General features: G+C 45.5%; 1 protein-coding gene across 5 annotated transcripts in view; it reads right to left on the reverse strand.

The window, feature by feature from the left end:
* Positions 1–1,885: 1,885 nt before the first annotated feature.
* The window catches only part of TMEM248 (transmembrane protein 248), a 37,459-nt gene continuing 21,200 nt past the window's right edge, over positions 1,886–18,144 (reverse strand). For all 5 annotated transcript variants that reach the window (XM_054560455.1, XM_024249782.3, XM_024249783.3 and 2 more), the window contains 5 exons: positions 15,120–15,405; positions 11,731–11,881; positions 9,283–9,466; positions 7,065–7,208; positions 1,886–4,941 (listed from right to left, as the gene is read on the reverse strand). In XM_054560455.1, the coding sequence (XP_054416430.1) occupies positions 4,921–4,941; positions 7,065–7,208; positions 9,283–9,466; positions 11,731–11,881; positions 15,120–15,405 (786 nt within the window). In that variant the 3' untranslated portion in view covers positions 1,886–4,920. The remainder of the gene's footprint in view (positions 4,942–7,064; positions 7,209–9,282; positions 9,467–11,730; positions 11,882–15,119; positions 15,406–18,144) is intronic.

Consider the following 18,144-nt stretch of genomic DNA (forward strand, 5'->3'; position numbering starts at 1 on the left):
GCCCAGGAGTTCAAGGTTACAGTGAGCCATGACTGAACCACTGCATTCCAGCCTCCTGGGTGACAGAGTGAGGCCCTGTCTCAAAAAAGAAAGGAGAGAGAGAGAGAGAGAGAGAGAGACATAAGTAAAGGAGGAAAGAAAGAAAAAAAAGAATTTGGAGAAAAGAGACTGAATGTCAACAGCAAAACTCAACCCCTGCTTCTTTCCTCTTGGATGTAGCATGATTTACTGCCAAGTCTTCTAGCATTTTTTTTTTTTTTTTTTTGAGACAGGGTCTCAGCCTGTCGTCCAGGAGGGAGTACAGGGGTGTGATCATAACTCAGTGCAGCCTTGACTTCCCAGGTTCAAGTGGTTCTCCCACTTCAGCCTCCCAAGTAGCTGGACTATAGTCATGTGCCACCACCACGCCTGGCTAATTTTTGTATTTTTCGCAGAGCCGGGGTTGCCCGGGGTGGTCTCAAACTCCCTAGCTCAAGTGATCCTCCCGCCTTGGCCTCCCCAAGGGCTGGGACTCCAGGTGTAAGCACCATGGGCAGCCTCTTCTTGCAGTTTTTCAAACCATCCTAGTTCTCCCATCATCAACAACTAGCGTGATATGTGAAGTGTGCGTGGTCTTCAGAGGTGGAAACAATGTGGGCTCTCAAATGGGCAGGGATACCCTTCTTATTTTATTTTGTTGAGACAAAGTCTTGTTCTGTTTCCCAGGCTGGGGTCCAGTGGCGTGATCTCAGCTCACTGCAACCTCTGCCTCCCGGGTTCAAGCGATTCTCCTGCTTCAGCCTCCCAAGTAGCTGGGACTACAGACGCCCCCCACTAGGCCCGGCTGATTTTTATATTTTCAGTAGAGACGGGGTTTCATTATGTTGGCCAGGCTGGTCTCGAACTCCAGGCAAGAATATGTTTCTTTGAGACAGCAACTAAGTTCACAGTGACCTTGGGTAGACTCCGGAGTGCTATAGTCTCTGCGTTCATTCCACTTCTGGGGGAATCCTTGCACATCCATGAGTGTGAGGGAACTGGAAGCACAGGGGGCCCACCGGGAAAATGAAATGATTTTAAAGCAAAACCTCTGACCTGACTTGAGAACCTGGCACGTATCAGGTTTTACCAGGCTAAGACAGCAGAGAGACAAGAGCTCTTCTTCTCCAAGGCGTATTCTGTACTGGGATGGAGGTGAATCACCACCTACACAAATACTTGAGCCCAAGGAGAGAGCAGGGAATAATACCACGCTCCACGCAGAGTTTGCCTGTTCCAGGCAGGAGGCAGGGAGAGGTGGAGGCGGAAGGAACAAAGAGCTCATTGAGTAGCACCTTCCTCAACCACCAGACTGACCTTGCGACCCCAGCGCCTGCTGGGGAGGGAAGGGAAGGGACACAGAGCCTCTGGCTGCTGGAAAGGGAAGGATTCGCATTCGTGAATACGATCTCCCTTTAGCTATAGAAATTGCGGAGGATGCACTGTCTTGGCAAAGGAGGTCTAGAGCGGGCAACAGGAGACCGCAGAGCGGGCTGGGCACCTGCGGCTGGGCATACAGGCTTAGTGTATGCTGAGGGTTTATGTCACCGAGAGGTGTGTCTTGGAACTCCTATGTCTATTCAGTGCTCCCTGCTGGTCTGTATTTATTATTTACTTCCTTGGGGCAGGATTAGGGTCAGGCCTGCAAGCATTTGTTGGTCTAGCAAGCTACAGGAGGTTTTGTACCCTCAGGGGGAAGATGCATGTGCTTGGTGAGGCTGCCTTCAGCAGAACAATGACCACCCCTCGTCCAAATGACAAGTGACATTTCAAAGCAGCAGCTTGCAAAAAACCCTCAGCTGCTGATCACACACGTTCTTCCCTTAGAAAACACCCATCCGGCTGGAGGAAGAAGACGCAGAGCAAATAAATTCAGATGTTTTATTCTATAAAGCACATATGCACATACTTCAAACACGGAAAATTAATCTGGAAGTGAATGCCATAACAGATCAGCTACTGACCATCATGCAGCAAGAGGTGAAACGGACCCGCTGGCCCTCAGGACCCCACAGTGCCTGCAGGAGGGGTGAAAACCCAGGAAGCTAAAGCCCTACACGCTGCCGAGGAAAACGCAACAGACATGGCAGGTGCCTCACGACAAGAAACACTTACGAATAGAATCAAAACTGATTCAAGTCATACAGCGAAAGGACAAAAGGAAAAAGGAAAGAGATCAATATGATCCGAAACAATCGTTTTAAGAGTAAGTTGCTGACCTTCCGCTGGCCCTCCAGTCCGAGATGCCTGAGGGTGAGCTGGTGCTCCTGCACGGGGCCGCCCTAAACAGCAAGCGCACCCCGTCTGTCGCACACTTTGAATCCTGAGGTCCACCAGCAAACTCCGGCTGAGCATTGAGCCTGGGAAGTGCCCAAATGGTGACAGGTCCCCTGGGCTTCCTGAGACTCGCTGGAGTCTCTTCAGGTCCTAGGCCTCTTTGTCCAGGCCCCCAGGGCCTCCTCTCTCCCCTCAGCCTTCCTTTATAAACCTGATTGACTCTGCGTTTCTGTAAGATCTTTAGGAATTACTTGCTTAGGTGAATGTTGGATTTTAAAGTGTGTGTCCTGGCCTTGGGACAAGCCATCTGTCCAGGCATTTTTGGCACTTCCTTTCCTCACACCTAACAGTGTTGCCCCTCCCCTGGCTACAGATTCCAGCCACTCTCTGTCATTAAAACAAGGGTAACTAATATTAGCAACAAGCTGGATTGAACGAACCAGTGAAATTGGCTTTTTCACTGTCTTTCTCCTTTGATACCACTCTGCCAGCTATAAATCTATCCTTATAACTCTGCTTCATTGGGATTTTATTAATTCAATAGCAGCTTAATCTAAAATCTGATGGTCCTAATGATAATGACGTTTCTAGAGCCAAGCCACATGGCTCTTTCTCAATCTTGTCTCTTAAGGGTCTCAAAGTCTCTAAAGAGAAAACTAAATTAACAAGTTAGCCATGCATCATGTAAGCAACTCGTATCATACAAAGAAACTGGATAGACAAGTACGATTACTGCACTTGAAACATACTAAAAGGAAAAAGAAAAATACTAACATATCAAGTGACTATGGTGATTATTTTAACAATCTTCAATAAAAGCACGCAACTGTTTTCCATTCAAAAATGCCTGGGATAAAATGTTCTAGGCCAATGTATTTCAGAATGCAGGAACTAATCCTAATTTAAAACAGACTACAAACCTAGAGAGTTAAGGAAAGGAAGTACTCATGGTCATGTCCAAGGTTTTCATTGCCCTTCTGTTATAACACTGCCTGGGAGAACACAGAAGTTATTAGTGACAATGAGCTATTAAGGCAAAAAGTTATCTAAAAAAACATTAAGAATACAAGAAAGGACTGGAAAAGATAATGTATGGTTTTGCTTAAATGGTTTTCCTTAGAAGGAAAAAGAGACAGGGACTAGACAATCAAACAAAATGTTTTAAGAGGGCTGAGCGCGGTGGCTGACGCCTGGAATCCCAGGATTTTGGGAGGCCGAGGTGAGAAGATCATTTGAAGCTAGGAGTTCCAGACCAACCTGGGCAACAGAGGGAGACTCTGTCTCTACAAAAAAATTTAAAAATTAGCCAGGCGCAGTGGCACACGCCTGTAGTCCCAGCTACTCAGGAGGCTAAAGTGGGAGGATTGCTTGAGCCCAGGAGTTGGAGGCTGCACTGAGCTAAGCTCCAGCCTGAGGGACAGAGCAAGACCCTGCCTCCCCCCAAAAAAAAAATAGAAAAGAAAAAGAAAAAAAGTTACAAGAAAAATGCTTTCGATTTTCCCTGATAAATGGCAAATCAGAATTGCATTCCTTCAAATTTCACAGGCATCGTTTTCATAATTTTACTGATCTACTAGTTGCCATTTTCCTTCTGAAGATATGTTAGTCGCATAAAAATAAAAGCAAAACAAAAAGGAGGAAATCCACCCACTCTTTAAAAAAGAAAGAAAGAAGAAATCCTTTCCTATTAGACCGAATCATTATTCTTTCTTTCCATACTGTCATCTACATTCCAGAAAGCAGAAGAGCAAACGGTCACTCTAACTCTAGGGCCATTTACATCTTGAAGCCCTTTTGAGTGAAGAGGCGCTTTAACTTTGATAACAGAAGGGAGGGACAAGAGTGGACGACAAGACAGTAGAACCTTCTGTGCCAGCTCCAACAAGACCAAGTTGTCATCCATGTGGAAAATGAAACTTAGATCTTTACCATGTACGTGACTTAAATATTTAACTTTTTACTCAGGATAAAAGCACAAGTCTGTCCTAACTAGAGTAGTATTAAAATGTGACTATTTTATTTTTTCTTCATAAAGGAAAACAAAAAACAAAACAACAAAAACAAAACAAAAAAAACTTAGGTATGTTTCCTGCAAGCAAAATGGAGAAAAAGGTATTATTGTTGTTACTATGATTATTAAGCCACAGACACATAAAATCCACAAAATGGATTGGTGGCTTTGGAAATGCAACACCATAGCAAAGGTGCAGACTGTTTCAACTGTTCTCTACATATTGGGCTGAAACAAGAACCAAACCAAACTTCAACCCCACCAGCGACGCAATGCCCCCGTGACCTTGGTGAAAACATCGTCGTGACCAGCTAGATCCAGGAATCCTTCTCTAGAGACATGTGGAAACATCCCATCAGGTAGGTCCTCAAGTCCAAGGTGGGGTTGAAGGGCTCTGGCTGTACCCAGGGCAAAGCACGTGCATTATTGGACCAATTTCTGAATAGATTTTTATAAATATGTACAAATCAGTTACAGGCACTTGAAATGTCTTTGGCTGGAATAACCCAACATCACAAGATAATGTATTCACAGAGCGTCCAGGCCCAGGCTGGGTTCAGCAGGCAAGGATTATGGTTCTCTCAGTCTCTCTCAGAAAACAAGGAGCTGTGGAATTAGGCCTCAGCCAAAGCCACCTGGAAGACAGCAAGCCAGGGAAACCAGTCAAGAAAGGGAAGCCTAGGTAACTCAGCCCTACCCAAAGACCAGGACGCCACACTAACTGCACATATCAAGCAGGCAGTGAAGCTACTAAATCCCTAAGAAGAAAATCTCACCTAGGAAGCAATGACTAGAAATCTCAAAGTCTCCTGCAAGACGCAGCCCATCTGGAACCACTGTGCGGAGACAGAATTAACTGGTTTTTGTTTTTTTGAGACACAGTCTCGCTCTGTCGTCCAGGCTGGAGTGCAGTGGTGCAATCATAGGTTACTGCAGCTTCCAACTTCTGGGCTCAAGCAATCCTCCTTCCTCAACCTCCCCAGTAGCTGGGAATACACGCATGCACCATTACATCTGGTTAATTTTTTAACTTTTAGTAGAGATGGGTTCTCACTATGTTGCCCAGGCTTGTCTCGAACTCCTGGGCTCAAGTGATCCTTCTGCCTCGGCCTCCTAAAAGTCCTGGGATTACAGGTGCACCTAGCTGAGGTAACTGTCTTTAAACCTTGATAAGCATTCTGTTAAAAGACTGCTTATGCTGATGGACTACAGAGGAGGCAGCTACCCAGAGTCAGTAGTGCTCCAGTGGAGACTTGAGAACAACTGCCAAGTCACTCCCTTTAATAGCGACAGAGGCTTGGGTATATGATTAAAAATCCAACATCATAATTTAGGTTGAGGGTAAAGACACTTCTAATGAAGACAGAAACTACAGCTGGCCTTCTGTAATTGTGGGTTTCATATCCACAGATTCAACTAAAAATACACAAAAGAAGGCTGGGCATGGTAGCTCACACCTGTAATCACCTGTAATCTTTGAGAGGCCAAGGTGGGTGGATCGCTTGAGCCCAGGAATTCAAAACCAGCCTGGGCAAGGTGGCGAAACCCTGTCTTTTCAAAAAATACAAAAATTAACCAGGTGTGGTGATGCACGCCTGTGGTCCCAGCTACTCGGGAGGGTGACAATCGCTTGAGCCTGGGAGGTCAAGGCTGCAGTGAACTATGATTGAGTCATGAGCTATGATCGCACCACTCTACTCCAGCCTGGGTGACAAAGCGAGACCCTGTCTCAAAAAAAAAAAAAAAATTAAAAAAAGCAAAAATACTCAAAAGAAAAAAACCAATATATAAGAATACAACAATAAAAATAACACAAGTTTTAAAAATACACTGTAACAACTATTTACATAGTATTTACATTGTATTAGGTATTATAAGTAACCTAGAAGCTGGGCCCAGTGGCTCACGCCTGTGATCCCAGCACTTTGGGAGGCCAAGGCAGGTGGATCACTTGACATCAGCAGTTCAACACTAGCCTGGACAACATGGTGAAACCTTGTCTCTACTAAAAATACAAAAATTAGCTGAGTGTGGTGGCGCATGCCTGTAATCCCAGCTACTCTGAAGGCTGAGGCAGGAGAATCACTTGAGCCCAGGAGGCGGAGGTTGCAGTGAGCCGAGATCGTGCCACTACACTCCAGCCTTGGTGACAGAGCAAAACTCTGTCTCAAAAAAAAAAAAAAAAAAAAGAAAGTAATCTGGAGATTAATGTTACAGAGGATGAGCTGGGCGCAGTGGCTCACACCTGTAATTCCGGCACTTTGGGAGGCCAAGGTGGGTGGATCATTTGAGGTCAGGAGTTTGAGACCAGCCTGGCCAACATGGTGAGACCTGGTCTCTACTAAAAATGCAAAAAATTAGTGGGGTGTGGTGGCTTGTGACTGTAATCCCAGCTCCTCAGGAGGCTGAGGTGGGAGAATTGCTTGAACCCGGGAGGCGGAGGCTGCAGTGAGCTCAGATAGTGCCACTGCACTCCAGCCTGGGCGACAGAACAAGATTCCATCTCAAAAAAAAAAGTTACAGAGGATGTGCAGAGGTCATATGCAAATATTGTACCATTTTACAGAAGGGATTTGGACATTCACGAATTTTGGTATCCATCAGGGTCCTGGAACCAATCCTCCTCGGATACCGAGGGATGACTGTCATTTCTTTAGACGAAAGGTGCCACCCACAATAAATGGAATAAGGATAACTGGGACTTTCTGTATACAGAGACCTCTAGCAAAATGCTGGCCGGACCCCATCCACCGCTCACCTTCTCGGGACAAAATTCAGGATTGCTCTGACGCAATTTGCTGGGTCTGCCCTTGATAACAGCATAGCAAAACATCGTTATCACCATCACAAAGAGGAAGTAACTGGTGTGCATGAGATGCAAATTTATTAATGAACGGTCATCCTAAATAAAGAAGAGAAAAAAAATCAGAAACATCTGCTATGAGCGACTGAAAGGTTTTAATGCTGGGTTTTGAGAGACAGGATTGACAGCCTCCAGACTTCCCACAACTTTTCTTCTTAGGCTGCAAGAGGAGGTTTCTCCTTTTGTCTCATAAATGACCAAAGCTGGGTCTCATTAAGTGAAGACATGGTGCTCCCGAGCCTCTGTTGGAGAGCACCCACTCCTTCCTAGCGCTGTCCTCTGCCCTGCCTTCTGCACCCCCACACTGCCTGAACCCTGCCCCTCCAGCAGGCTTCCTCCCCTGCCAACGCTGCAGACACTCCGTCTTTAAGCCCCACTCCTTTCTGGACACATCCTCGTCATAAGACTGCCCTCAGGTTGCACGGCTGACAGCCGAGGCTGCATTCCTAACTCGTGGCTATGCCCCCACCAGGAAGGCCTCGGCACCTCACCTCTCCCCAGGATCACCTCCTTCCTCCTGCTTTTCTCTACTTCTCTAAGTCCTTGGATGAAAATGCTGAGATCATCCTTGATTCACTGCCCTTTGACCTCCCACATGCAGTCAATCCCCAGGCCCTGAAAGTTACTAGAGGGACCCCAGACATGCTTCCATTCCTTTACCCTCTAATATCTCCAGGCCTCAGGACAGCTCTGGGCTCCCCCGGTCATTTATAGTATAGCGGGGCAGCTCAGTCTTCTCAACACACTGCTTTACCAACCTCCACGCCCCAAACACAGGCAGGGACTGCCCTTGGCCAGGCACGAAGGGCCTCAGCCCACCATCTAGCCTGACCTCCACAGCTGGCTCCTGCAGGACCCTGGCCTACAAATGAGCCCCAGAAAAGGGCAAATGTCGGGCGCAGTGGCTCATGCCTATAATCCCAGCACTTTGGGAGGCTGAGGTGGGAGGATCACCTGAAGTCAGGAGTTCAACACCAACCTGGCCAACATGGCAAAACCCCATCTCTACTAAAAATACAAAAATTAGCTGGGCGTGGTGGCAGGTGCCTGTAATCCCAGCTACTTAGAATCACTTCAATCCAGGAGGCAGAGGTTGCAGCGAACCAAGATTGTGCCACTGCACTCCAGCCTGGGCGACAGAGCAAGACTCCATCTCAAAAAAAAAATAAAGAAAATTCAAAATAAAAAAAGAAAAGGGCAAAGGGCCAGGCCAAAAGAAGAGAGATCTAGCTAACACACACTGCCAGAAAGGAACATATTTACAAAATATCAAAGCAGTGTTAAAAAGTGGGCTCAGGCCAGGTGCAGCGGCTCATACCTGTCATCCCAGCAACTTCGGAGGCCAAGGCAGGAGGATCGCTTAAGACCAGGGGTTCAAGACCAGCCTGGGCAACACAGCAAGACCCCGTCTCTACAAAAAGTTTAAAAATTCTCCCGGCATGGTGACATGCACCTGTAGTCCCAGCCACTTGGGAAGCTTGAGCCCAGGAGTCTGAAGCTGCAGTGAGCTATAATTGCACCACTAGACCCCAATCTGGGCGACAGAGCAAGATCCTGTCTCTAAAAAAATAAGTGGGCTGAAGTCTAAGTAGGAAGCTGAGCTAGCACACAGCTACTAGACGAGATAGGTAAGTATTTTCTTCCCCTTGCCTCTTGGTTAAGTTAAATCCTATTCAGGCCTCACTCTCTAGCCGAAGATTCATCTCCTCCTACTACTCACTTCTACCTTTCAGAACTCTAAGCAGCACTATTTCTTGTTCACACGGACACTAACTAGTCTTCTATGAATGTCTGTGAACATCCCTCTAAGATAATATCAATAGAAGGATCCCTTGTAACCCCCCCAGGGATTAGGCAGTTGCTCAAGAAATAACTGCTGGTGAACAACAGAGAAAATGAAGAGAAAAACCAGATTTTTCTTAACCAATGGGTAACATGTTTTTCCAAGCATCCACCACTCCGCCTAGTGTCCTAACTCACCTGGAAATCTAAAGTGGCAGAGGATACGCTTACCCAGGGAAGTCAGCAGGGCCTACACCAACGGTTGCAGCACATGCGCACACATGTGCATATGCACGCACACACGCACACACACACGATTTTTCTCACTTACATCTGGAACAATCACTGTAAGCTTGGGATTTAAAGCATGATAGACTTTTCCAATGGCCCCCTTATAACACCAGAAAGGATTGTAATCTTGGGCGTATTTTGTGTTGGCATCTCTGGCAGTTGTGAAGATCTTGTACCAGAGTGTGGCGTTGCTGTACGTGTCAGGAACACAGTGCGGTGGCTGTCTGCAGGAGAAGAGGAGGAGGAAAGACACGTGCTCAGTGGCCTGAGTCATTCACTTGTGTCACCCCCACAGCAGCTGGTAAAAACACTGAACACAGCAACACACATGGAAAGGAAAAATGTAACTTACATGTTCATGCTTCTTTGAGATAAATACCATTATATTTTAGTTTGAGGGCCTTTTTAAAAAAATAAAAATATAACAGAAAAATAAATAGGTGCCTGACATTTAGGAGTTTGGGTGTTGGATTTTTGCCTTCAGAATTCAGCCTACAGTCCTCTCACATGTGATGCAAAGCACATAAGCCCCTTTTAAGCCTATCTTCTCAAATTAGCTAAACTCTTAGTATATTAGTCCGTTCTCACGCTGCTAATAAAGACATACCCAGGACTGGTAATTTATAAAGGAAAGAGGCTTAATTGACTCACAGTTCAGCATGGTCGGGGAAGCCTCAGGAAACTTACAAGCATGGCGGAAGTGGAAGCAAACACATCCTTCTTCACATGGCGGCAGCAAAGAGAAGTGCCAAATAAAAGGTGGAAAACCCCTTATAAAACCATCATATCTCATGGGAACTCTCTTACTATCATGAGAACAGCAGCATGGGGGTAACAATCTCCAAGATTCAATTACCTCCCACTGGGTCCATCCCATGACACATGAGGATTATGGGAACTACAATTCAAAATGAGATTTGGGTGGGGAGACAGCCGAACTATATCATCCTTTTTTGTTTGTTTGTTTGAGACAGAGTCTCGCTGTTGCCCAGGCTGGTGTGACCTCGCTGAAACCTCCACCTCCCAGGTTGAACTGATTCTCCTGCCTCAGCCTCTCAAGTAGCTGGGATTACAGGCGTGAGCCATTGCACCCGGCCCAAAGCATATCACTTAGTTACAACTGGAAGCTTTACCTACAAAATTCTATATCAGTTACTGTAACACAAAGTAATGTTTCACTTAATGTGATCTTGTCCTACAAACCTCCAAATGTCTAAAATAGACAAATCTCTAGATAATTCTTATTTAAAAACGATTCACCATAGAATTCTTTTAAATAGGCTATATCTTATGTATTTCACCTATTTATAGATAATTATCTCCTTTATAGAGACAGGAGAGACCAAAAAAAAAAAAAAACAACAAAAAACCTAAAATGCAAAGCAATAACACTGAATGCTGCTCAAAAACACTGAAGTTTTCCTTCAAAAACCTTAATTGTTTAATGGAAAATAAAGTTCAATTTATATTTGATTTTAAAACTAATTTTCAAATTCGTAGGTAAAATTAAAGTAATTGTTTAATGGGAAATGATTTAAAATGTTACATTTTAAAATTAGTAATTGTTTAACGGAAAATAAGTTTTGATTACACTTGATTTAAAACTAAAATCAAGATAAACTAAAATCAATGATTTTAAACTATCTTTCTGGATAATGGAGATGAACAAAACCTTTATCTTTATTTTATTTGATTTATTTATTTTTTTGAGACGGAGTCTTGCTATCTCCCAGGCTGGAGTGCAGTGGCGCGATCTCAGCTCACTGCAACCTCTGCCTCCCAGGTTCAAGCAATTCTCCTGCTTTAGCCTCCGAGTAGCTGGGATTACAGACATGTGCCATCATGCCCGGCTAATTTTTATATTTTTAGTAGAGATGGGGTTTCACTATGTTGGCCAGGCTGGTCTTGAACTCCTGACCTCAGGTGATCTGCCCACCTTGGCCTCCCAAAGTGCTGGGATTATAGGCATGAGACACTGCACCTGGCTGAAAACCTTTATCTTTAGAGAGCCTCTTTTCTTTTTGCCTTTTTTTTTTTTTTTAAATAGAGACAGGTTCTCCCTATATGTTGTCCAGGCTGGTTTTGAACTCCGGGGCTCAAGTGATCCTCCCACCTCAGCCTCCCACAGTGCTGGGATCGCAGGCCTGAGCCACTGCACCCGGCCACAGTGAGCCTCTTTTCTGTGACTTGCTGCTTCTACTCCTGCAGGAAAGACATCCTATGAATGCCCAACAACAGCCAGGTGCTTTTACTGCCTCGAGGGGGCACTAACTTTCTGATTTTATATGCAGAAGCTCTATCTTTAGAATTCCAAATTAAATAATCCTTTAGACAAATTAAATAATCCTTTAGATAGGTCTGAGTAGAGATAATTCTATAAAGAAATGTGAAGTGAGCCATCCTGAGAATTTACGGCCGAAGCAGCCCAGCCGTACTCACAGCAAGTGGAGCTTGTTACGCGCATTCACCGGGTGCCGGGTACACTTACACAGTGACGGGGAACACCCCGGGGCTGGCCGTGAGGGTCATACAGGCTGTGAATACCACCTGCTCACAGTGACCGTGGAGGGCGCAGTCGTCTGAGCTCCACGCCGTAGGCAGGGTGAAGGTGATGTTTATCTCCTCGTGGGCTTCCCTGCCTATGAAAGAGAAATCTTTTTTTTATAAAGTCAAGAACCACATATTTGTTATTCTCTGGGATACAAATAAATTCTGAAATCAAACCCACACGGAATCATCTATCAGCCCAGGCACCTGCCTTTGTGGGATCTGAGGAACAAGAGTAGTCCTGACCCTGACCATGAGTCCTACTCAACTCAGAGCCACGAAGCAGCGAAGGAAGTGGCCACTTTCCAGTACGTGGCCTGGAGATGCCAAACCAGACCTCGGGCAGATCAGAGATGAAAAGCTCGGGCTCGGTGAATTATCCCCAGCATTTCTGCACAGCCGTCCAGCCATTTTCAAACATCTTTTATATGTATTATTTCACTTAAAATTTACTACTCTCCCATGAACTTGACCGAAGAAGTGCAGCTGTTCCCCTTTTACATATGAACAAACAGAGGTCAGAGGGTTTCAGAGTTAAGAAAGGCAAGTGATGAAGCTTAAACTAAAACCAACGTATTGCCAGGCATGGTGGTTCACATCTGTAGTCCCAGCACTTTGACTTTAGAAGGCTGCGGCAGGGGGATTGCTTGAGGCCGGGAATTTACGACCAGCGTGAACACGACAGCAAGACTCTGTCTCTACAAAAAAGTTTTAAAAATCAGCCAGGTGTACTAGTGCACACCTGTGGTCCCAGGTACTAGGGAGGATCATTTTAGCCCAGGAGTTTGAGGCTGCAGTGAGCTATGATCACACCACTGCACTCTAGCCTGGCGACAGATCAAGACCCTGTCTCAAAAAATAAATTTTAAAAATTAAAATAAAAAATAGCCAAGCATGGTGGCTCATGCCTGTAATCCCAGCACTTTGGGAGGCTGAGGCGGGCGGATCATTTGAAGTCAGAAGTTCAAGACCAGCCTGGCCAACATGGTAAAATCCTGTCTCCACTAAAAATACAAAATTAGCTGGGCATGGTGGCATGAGCCTATAATCCCAGCTATTCAGGAGTCTGAGGCAGAAGAGTCACTTGAACCCGGGAGACAGAGGTTGCAGTGAGCCAAGATTGTGCCACTGCACTCCAACCTGGGTGACAGGAGTGAGACTCCATCTCAAATTAACAATAAAAAAAAAAAAAAAAAATCCCGAAGGTGTCCTTATGCCATGCCATAAGCAAGAGGTCCACTTGCTACATGGAAAACCCAGAAGTCACCTATACCTTGATTATTATGGGAATATTCTCACCTCTAACAGCCAATAGGAGGCTGGTGGGCACTTAAATTCCTTCAAGGACTTTTTATTTGTTTCTTGTTTTCTTTTTTTTTTTTTTTTTTTTTTGAGACAGGGTCTCACTCTATTGCCCAGGCTGGAGTACAGTGGTACAATCTTAGCTCACTGTAGCCTCGACCTCCCAGGTTCGAGCAATCCTCCCACCTCAGCCTCACAAGTAGCTGGGACTACAGGTGCACGCCACAACACCTGGTTAATTTTTTTAATTTTTCACAAGGACAGGTGTTTGCTATGTGCCCAGGCTGGGCTTCAACACCTGAGCTCATGCAATCCTCCTGCCTCAGCCTCTCAAGGTGCTGGGATTACAGGCATGAGCCACTGCATCCAGCCTAAGAACTTTTTTAAAAGCCTTTTGGTAACCAAATAACAAAAGGTTATTCTTCCAAGGCCCATATGAAGCCTTTCCTGATTATTCCAGCTTCCACTGCCTTCTAGCCCTTCTCCTGTATCACTTACAATCTGTCATGGGTTTAGTACTGGTCAAAGGGCAGTGTTCCACATTTTATAAGTATGTATTTTTCATATCCCTTATCAAGCACTTACATAGCATTTCCTTTGTGGCAGGAACTATTATAAGTGTTTGATAAACATTAACTCATGTTTATCTTTGTCTCTTCCATAACCCCAAAATTCCAAAAGGAAGAGACCAAATGTTAGGCCTTTTTTTTTTTTTGAGGTGAAGTCTCGCTCTGTTGCCTAGACTGGAGTGCAGTGGCATGATCTTGGCTCACTGTAGCCTCCACCTCCAGGGTTCAAGTAATTCTCCCACCTCAGCCTCCGGAGTGGCTGGGATCACAGGCGCCTGCCACCACGCCTGGCTAATTTTTTTGTGTTTTTAGTAGAGATGGTGTTTCACCATGTTGGCCAGACTGGTCTTGAACTCCTGACCTCAAGTGATCCACCCACCTCGGCCTCCCAAAGTGCTGGGATTACGGACGTGAGCCACTGCGCACGGGCCCATCTTAGGCATTTTCTTTTCTTTTCTTTTTCTGAGATGGAGTCTCGCTCTGTCGCCCAGGCTGGAGTGCAGTGGTGTGATCTCAGCTCACCGCAACCTCCACGTCTCGGGTTCAAACAATTCTCCTGCCTCAGCCTCCTGAGTAGCTGGGACTACAAGTGTGCACCACCACGCCTGCATGCCCAGCTGATTTTTTTTTTTTTTTTTTTGGAGAGAGAGTCTCCCTCTGTCGCCCAGGCTGGAGTGCAGTGGCATGATTCTCAGCTCACTGCAACCTCTGCCTCCTGGGTTCAAGCTATTCTCCTGCCTTAGCCTCCCGAGTAGCTGGGACTACAGGTGCCTGCCACCACGCCTGGCTAATTTTTGTATTTTTAGTAGAGACGGGGCTTTGCCATATTGGCCAGGCTGGTCTCAAACTTCTGACCTTGTGATCTGCCCACCTTGGCCTCCCAAAGTGCTCGGATTACAGGCGTGAGCCACCGTGCCTGGCCAATTTTTTGTATTTTAGTAGTGATGGGGTTTCACCATATTGCCCATGCTGGTCTCAAACTCCTGAGCTCAGGCAATCTGCCCACCTCAGCCTCCCAAAGTGCTGGGATTACATGCATGAGCCACTGGATCCAGCCATCTTAGTCATTTTCTAGTTCCTCCCAGCAGCTTAGCACAGTGCCAGACTAACAATGGCCATTAAAAAATCTGTAAACTAATAGAAGATGTGTAGTAAGTAATGAAAACTCCAACAGGACAAGCCTGAATAAAAATTACGTGTTTGTAAATATTAGACAGCCCTTACAGTTTTTTCACAGTTTCTCATTCCTACAGGCTTTTGAGAGACTACTTCTAGCCAGGTACTTTACCATGTAATGATGGAGCAGAAATGGTTCATGTAGTTCAAACTCAACAAGAAAAAGACACACGCGCAAGACTACAATCTAGTACAATATAGTCAGTAAAAACACACACAGTGCATCCTCTTTTTGTAACAGTGATTGCCTGAGGAGCCTGAATGGAAAGTGGCTACTGCATACCTGAAAGTCCAATCTGATGCCCTAAGATGGTTGAGTACAGATGGGTGACGTTGCGGGAATACCCTCCGAAGGGTTTCAGTGGGTCCAGGGTTAGGGTGATTGCGACTGAGATATTCACCGGACCCGAGTCCTCCAGGGCCTGGGGGGACTGGGTGGAAGCTCGGGCCTGCCCGCTGGTCATTGTGCTTTCCGGAGTTGTGGTGTCGTTTGTGAGATGCTTCAGCGTTTCATTCTCTGATACACACAAGTCCAAATCATTGAACCGTAGCAGAAAAGTATTCCAATCCTTTGGGAAAGTGAAAGAAAGAGAAATGGGTGTGAGCAGCGCCTGTCTCCCACTACGGGAATACAGGTAAGACCCCAGTGTGGCACCGCAGCACATCAGCAAATTACAATTCAGAGCTGATCATTTAAGATCATGACAACTCGGCCACCACCCTCTTCACAGGCAGCACGATGTGGCTTTCCTAATCACTTTTATATTCACAACCTAAAATATGAACTCTTCACTGGCACAAGATACTCAATAAACTGTGAAATCAAATCAATTTATTCAAGAAAATCTTCTTTTAAAAAAATCCAGCATATTAGACTTAGCGAAAATGATCTAGCCTCAGAACCAAACTTGAAAAGAAAGCTTGAATAAAAGCATTAATCTAAACTCATTTTGCAACTACAATTCTTTTCTTTAAATAAAGTCACCTTAAAATAATGTCCCAAAAGGTCAATTCCACATACCTTGCTCTCTTTCTCTAGAACACAAAACAGCAGTGAATACTAATACTCATTTGGGACATTGCCCCCCTTCTTATGGACTTTTGATGACACCTTAGAGCAGCAACGATTTCAAAAAGGAAGGGGCCAGGTACGGTGGCTCGCACCTGTAATCCCAGCACTTTGGGAGGGCAAGACAGGTGGATCATTTGAGGTCAGGAGTTCGAGACCAGCCTGAGCAACATGGTGAAACCACATCTCTACTAAAAATACAATAATTAGCCGGGTGTTGGTGGTGTGTGCCTGTAATCCCACTTGCTTGGGAGGCTGAGGCAGGAGAATCGCTTGAACCTGGGAGGTGGAGGTTGCAGTGAGAGATCGTGCCACTGCACTCCACCCTGGGTGACAGAGCGAGACTCTGTCTCAAAAAAAAAAAAAAAAAGCCATCTGAGGCCAGGTACGGTAGTTCACACCTGTAATCCCAGCACTTTGGGAGGCCAAGCAGGGTGGATCACTTGAGGCCAGGAGTTCGAGACCAGCATGGGCAACATGGTGAAACCATGTCTCTACTAAAAATAAAAAAATTAGCTGAACATGGTGGCGCATGCCTGTAATCCCAGCTACTTGGAAGGCTGAGGCACGAAAATCGTTTGAAGCGGGGCAGAGGCTGAAGTGAGCCAAGATCGCGCCACTGAAGTCCAGCCTCAGCCTGGGTGTCAGAGTGACACTCCATCTCAAAAAAAAAAAAAAAAGTCATCCGAGCAACCCCTACCCAGCCCAGTAAGTCTACCCTTACAGCATCAGTTTAACTGTATGTGACATTTAGTAAGACTGCAACTGCATCTATCAAATTACATTTTCCCTAACACCTACAAACTCAACTGACCATTCTAGTACATTAGGGTTGAAAATGAACATTCTAGTCCCAGTCCTTCATAGTCCTAGACATGAAGAAACTGAGGCCCAGGGCAAATTAGGGACTCTCCAATTCTAGTTCAAGGTAGAATCAGCATTAAGTTCTGATTCACAGCCCCAAATGTTTCCCATACACCACTGCCTTTCCTACAACCTAGGATCCTCATTTGAAAATAAAAATCACGAAACTAATCATAACCAAAGTTCCAAAGCATCTCAACAATGCGTTCCTACAGAGCTGGAGTCCACGTTGAACAGCCGGTTAAAGCCACCAGGCCTAATTTGGATTATTAAGGGCTAATTATCCAGGCTTCATTGCAACCACTGGCCTTGGCCAAGTGCTCAACATGGACTCAAGCTCTGCGGGAAAGAAATGGCAGGAGGCTGTGGAGCTTTAGTTTTGAGTAGAATATTCATTTTCAGCCCTGATGTGGGGGCAGCCTGTTTTCACCACCTTTAAAGATTGAGGCAGGGTCAGAAAAGAGGGAGAATTAAGCCAGCCAGTATGTCTCTTAGTAATAAACTCTTTGAAAGGGTTACATGGTAGAAATAGCTAAAACTCGTTACTTGAACTGTGCTAGAAAGAGTTCACATGTGTAGGCGGTTCCTTTTGCCAAGATCACTTAAGATCTAGAATGCCCTAGAGCACAAGAGAAAGCTACGATCTCAATTACATGGAACAGAACTCTCCTCTCTATTGCAAGGCATACTCAGTGCGGCAACCACGCAATCCCAGCCCCACCCCCACCCCCACCTCCACCCACCAACAAATCCAAGAAGAAGGAAAAAGAATAAGAGAAGGCACCCAAGGAACCTACTAAAAGACAGGAATTAGGCTGGGTGCAGTGGCTCACGCCGGTAATCCCAGCACTTGGGGAGGCCGAGATGGGTGGACCACCTGAGGTCAGGAGTTCGAGACCAGCTTGGCCAACATGGCGAAACCCCGTCTCTACTAAAAAGACAAAAATTAGCCAGACGTGGTGGCAGGCACCTGTAATCCCAGCTGCTCAGGAGGCTGAGGCAGGAGAATCGCTTGAGCCCAGGAGGTGCAAGTTGCAGTGAGCTGAGATTGCGCCACTGCACTCCAGACTAGGTGACAGAGTGAGACTCTGTCTCAAAAAACAAAAAACAAACATATTTGGAAATTAGGTCCTGTTTTTGAATTTCTTTAGGATTCCTTCTTATCTCATGAAAAAAACCATTAGTACAACTGATAAAACTCCATGATGATATGTGGTTTTAAAATACCAAACGTTGTTTTCTAAAACAGCAATGAACCCATTTGAGATGGAATATTAAAGAGGTGAGGTCTCCAGCTTTTTGACACAGATCATTTTACAAATGTACTCTCCAACGTGCATGTTTCACTGCTGAAATAGTCTAACTGAAACTGGTA

The sequence above is a fragment of the Pongo abelii genome, chromosome 6 (genome assembly GCF_028885655.2).
Source record: "Pongo abelii isolate AG06213 chromosome 6, NHGRI_mPonAbe1-v2.0_pri, whole genome shotgun sequence".
In the NCBI taxonomy this organism is placed as follows: domain Eukaryota; kingdom Metazoa; phylum Chordata; class Mammalia; order Primates; family Hominidae; genus Pongo; species Pongo abelii.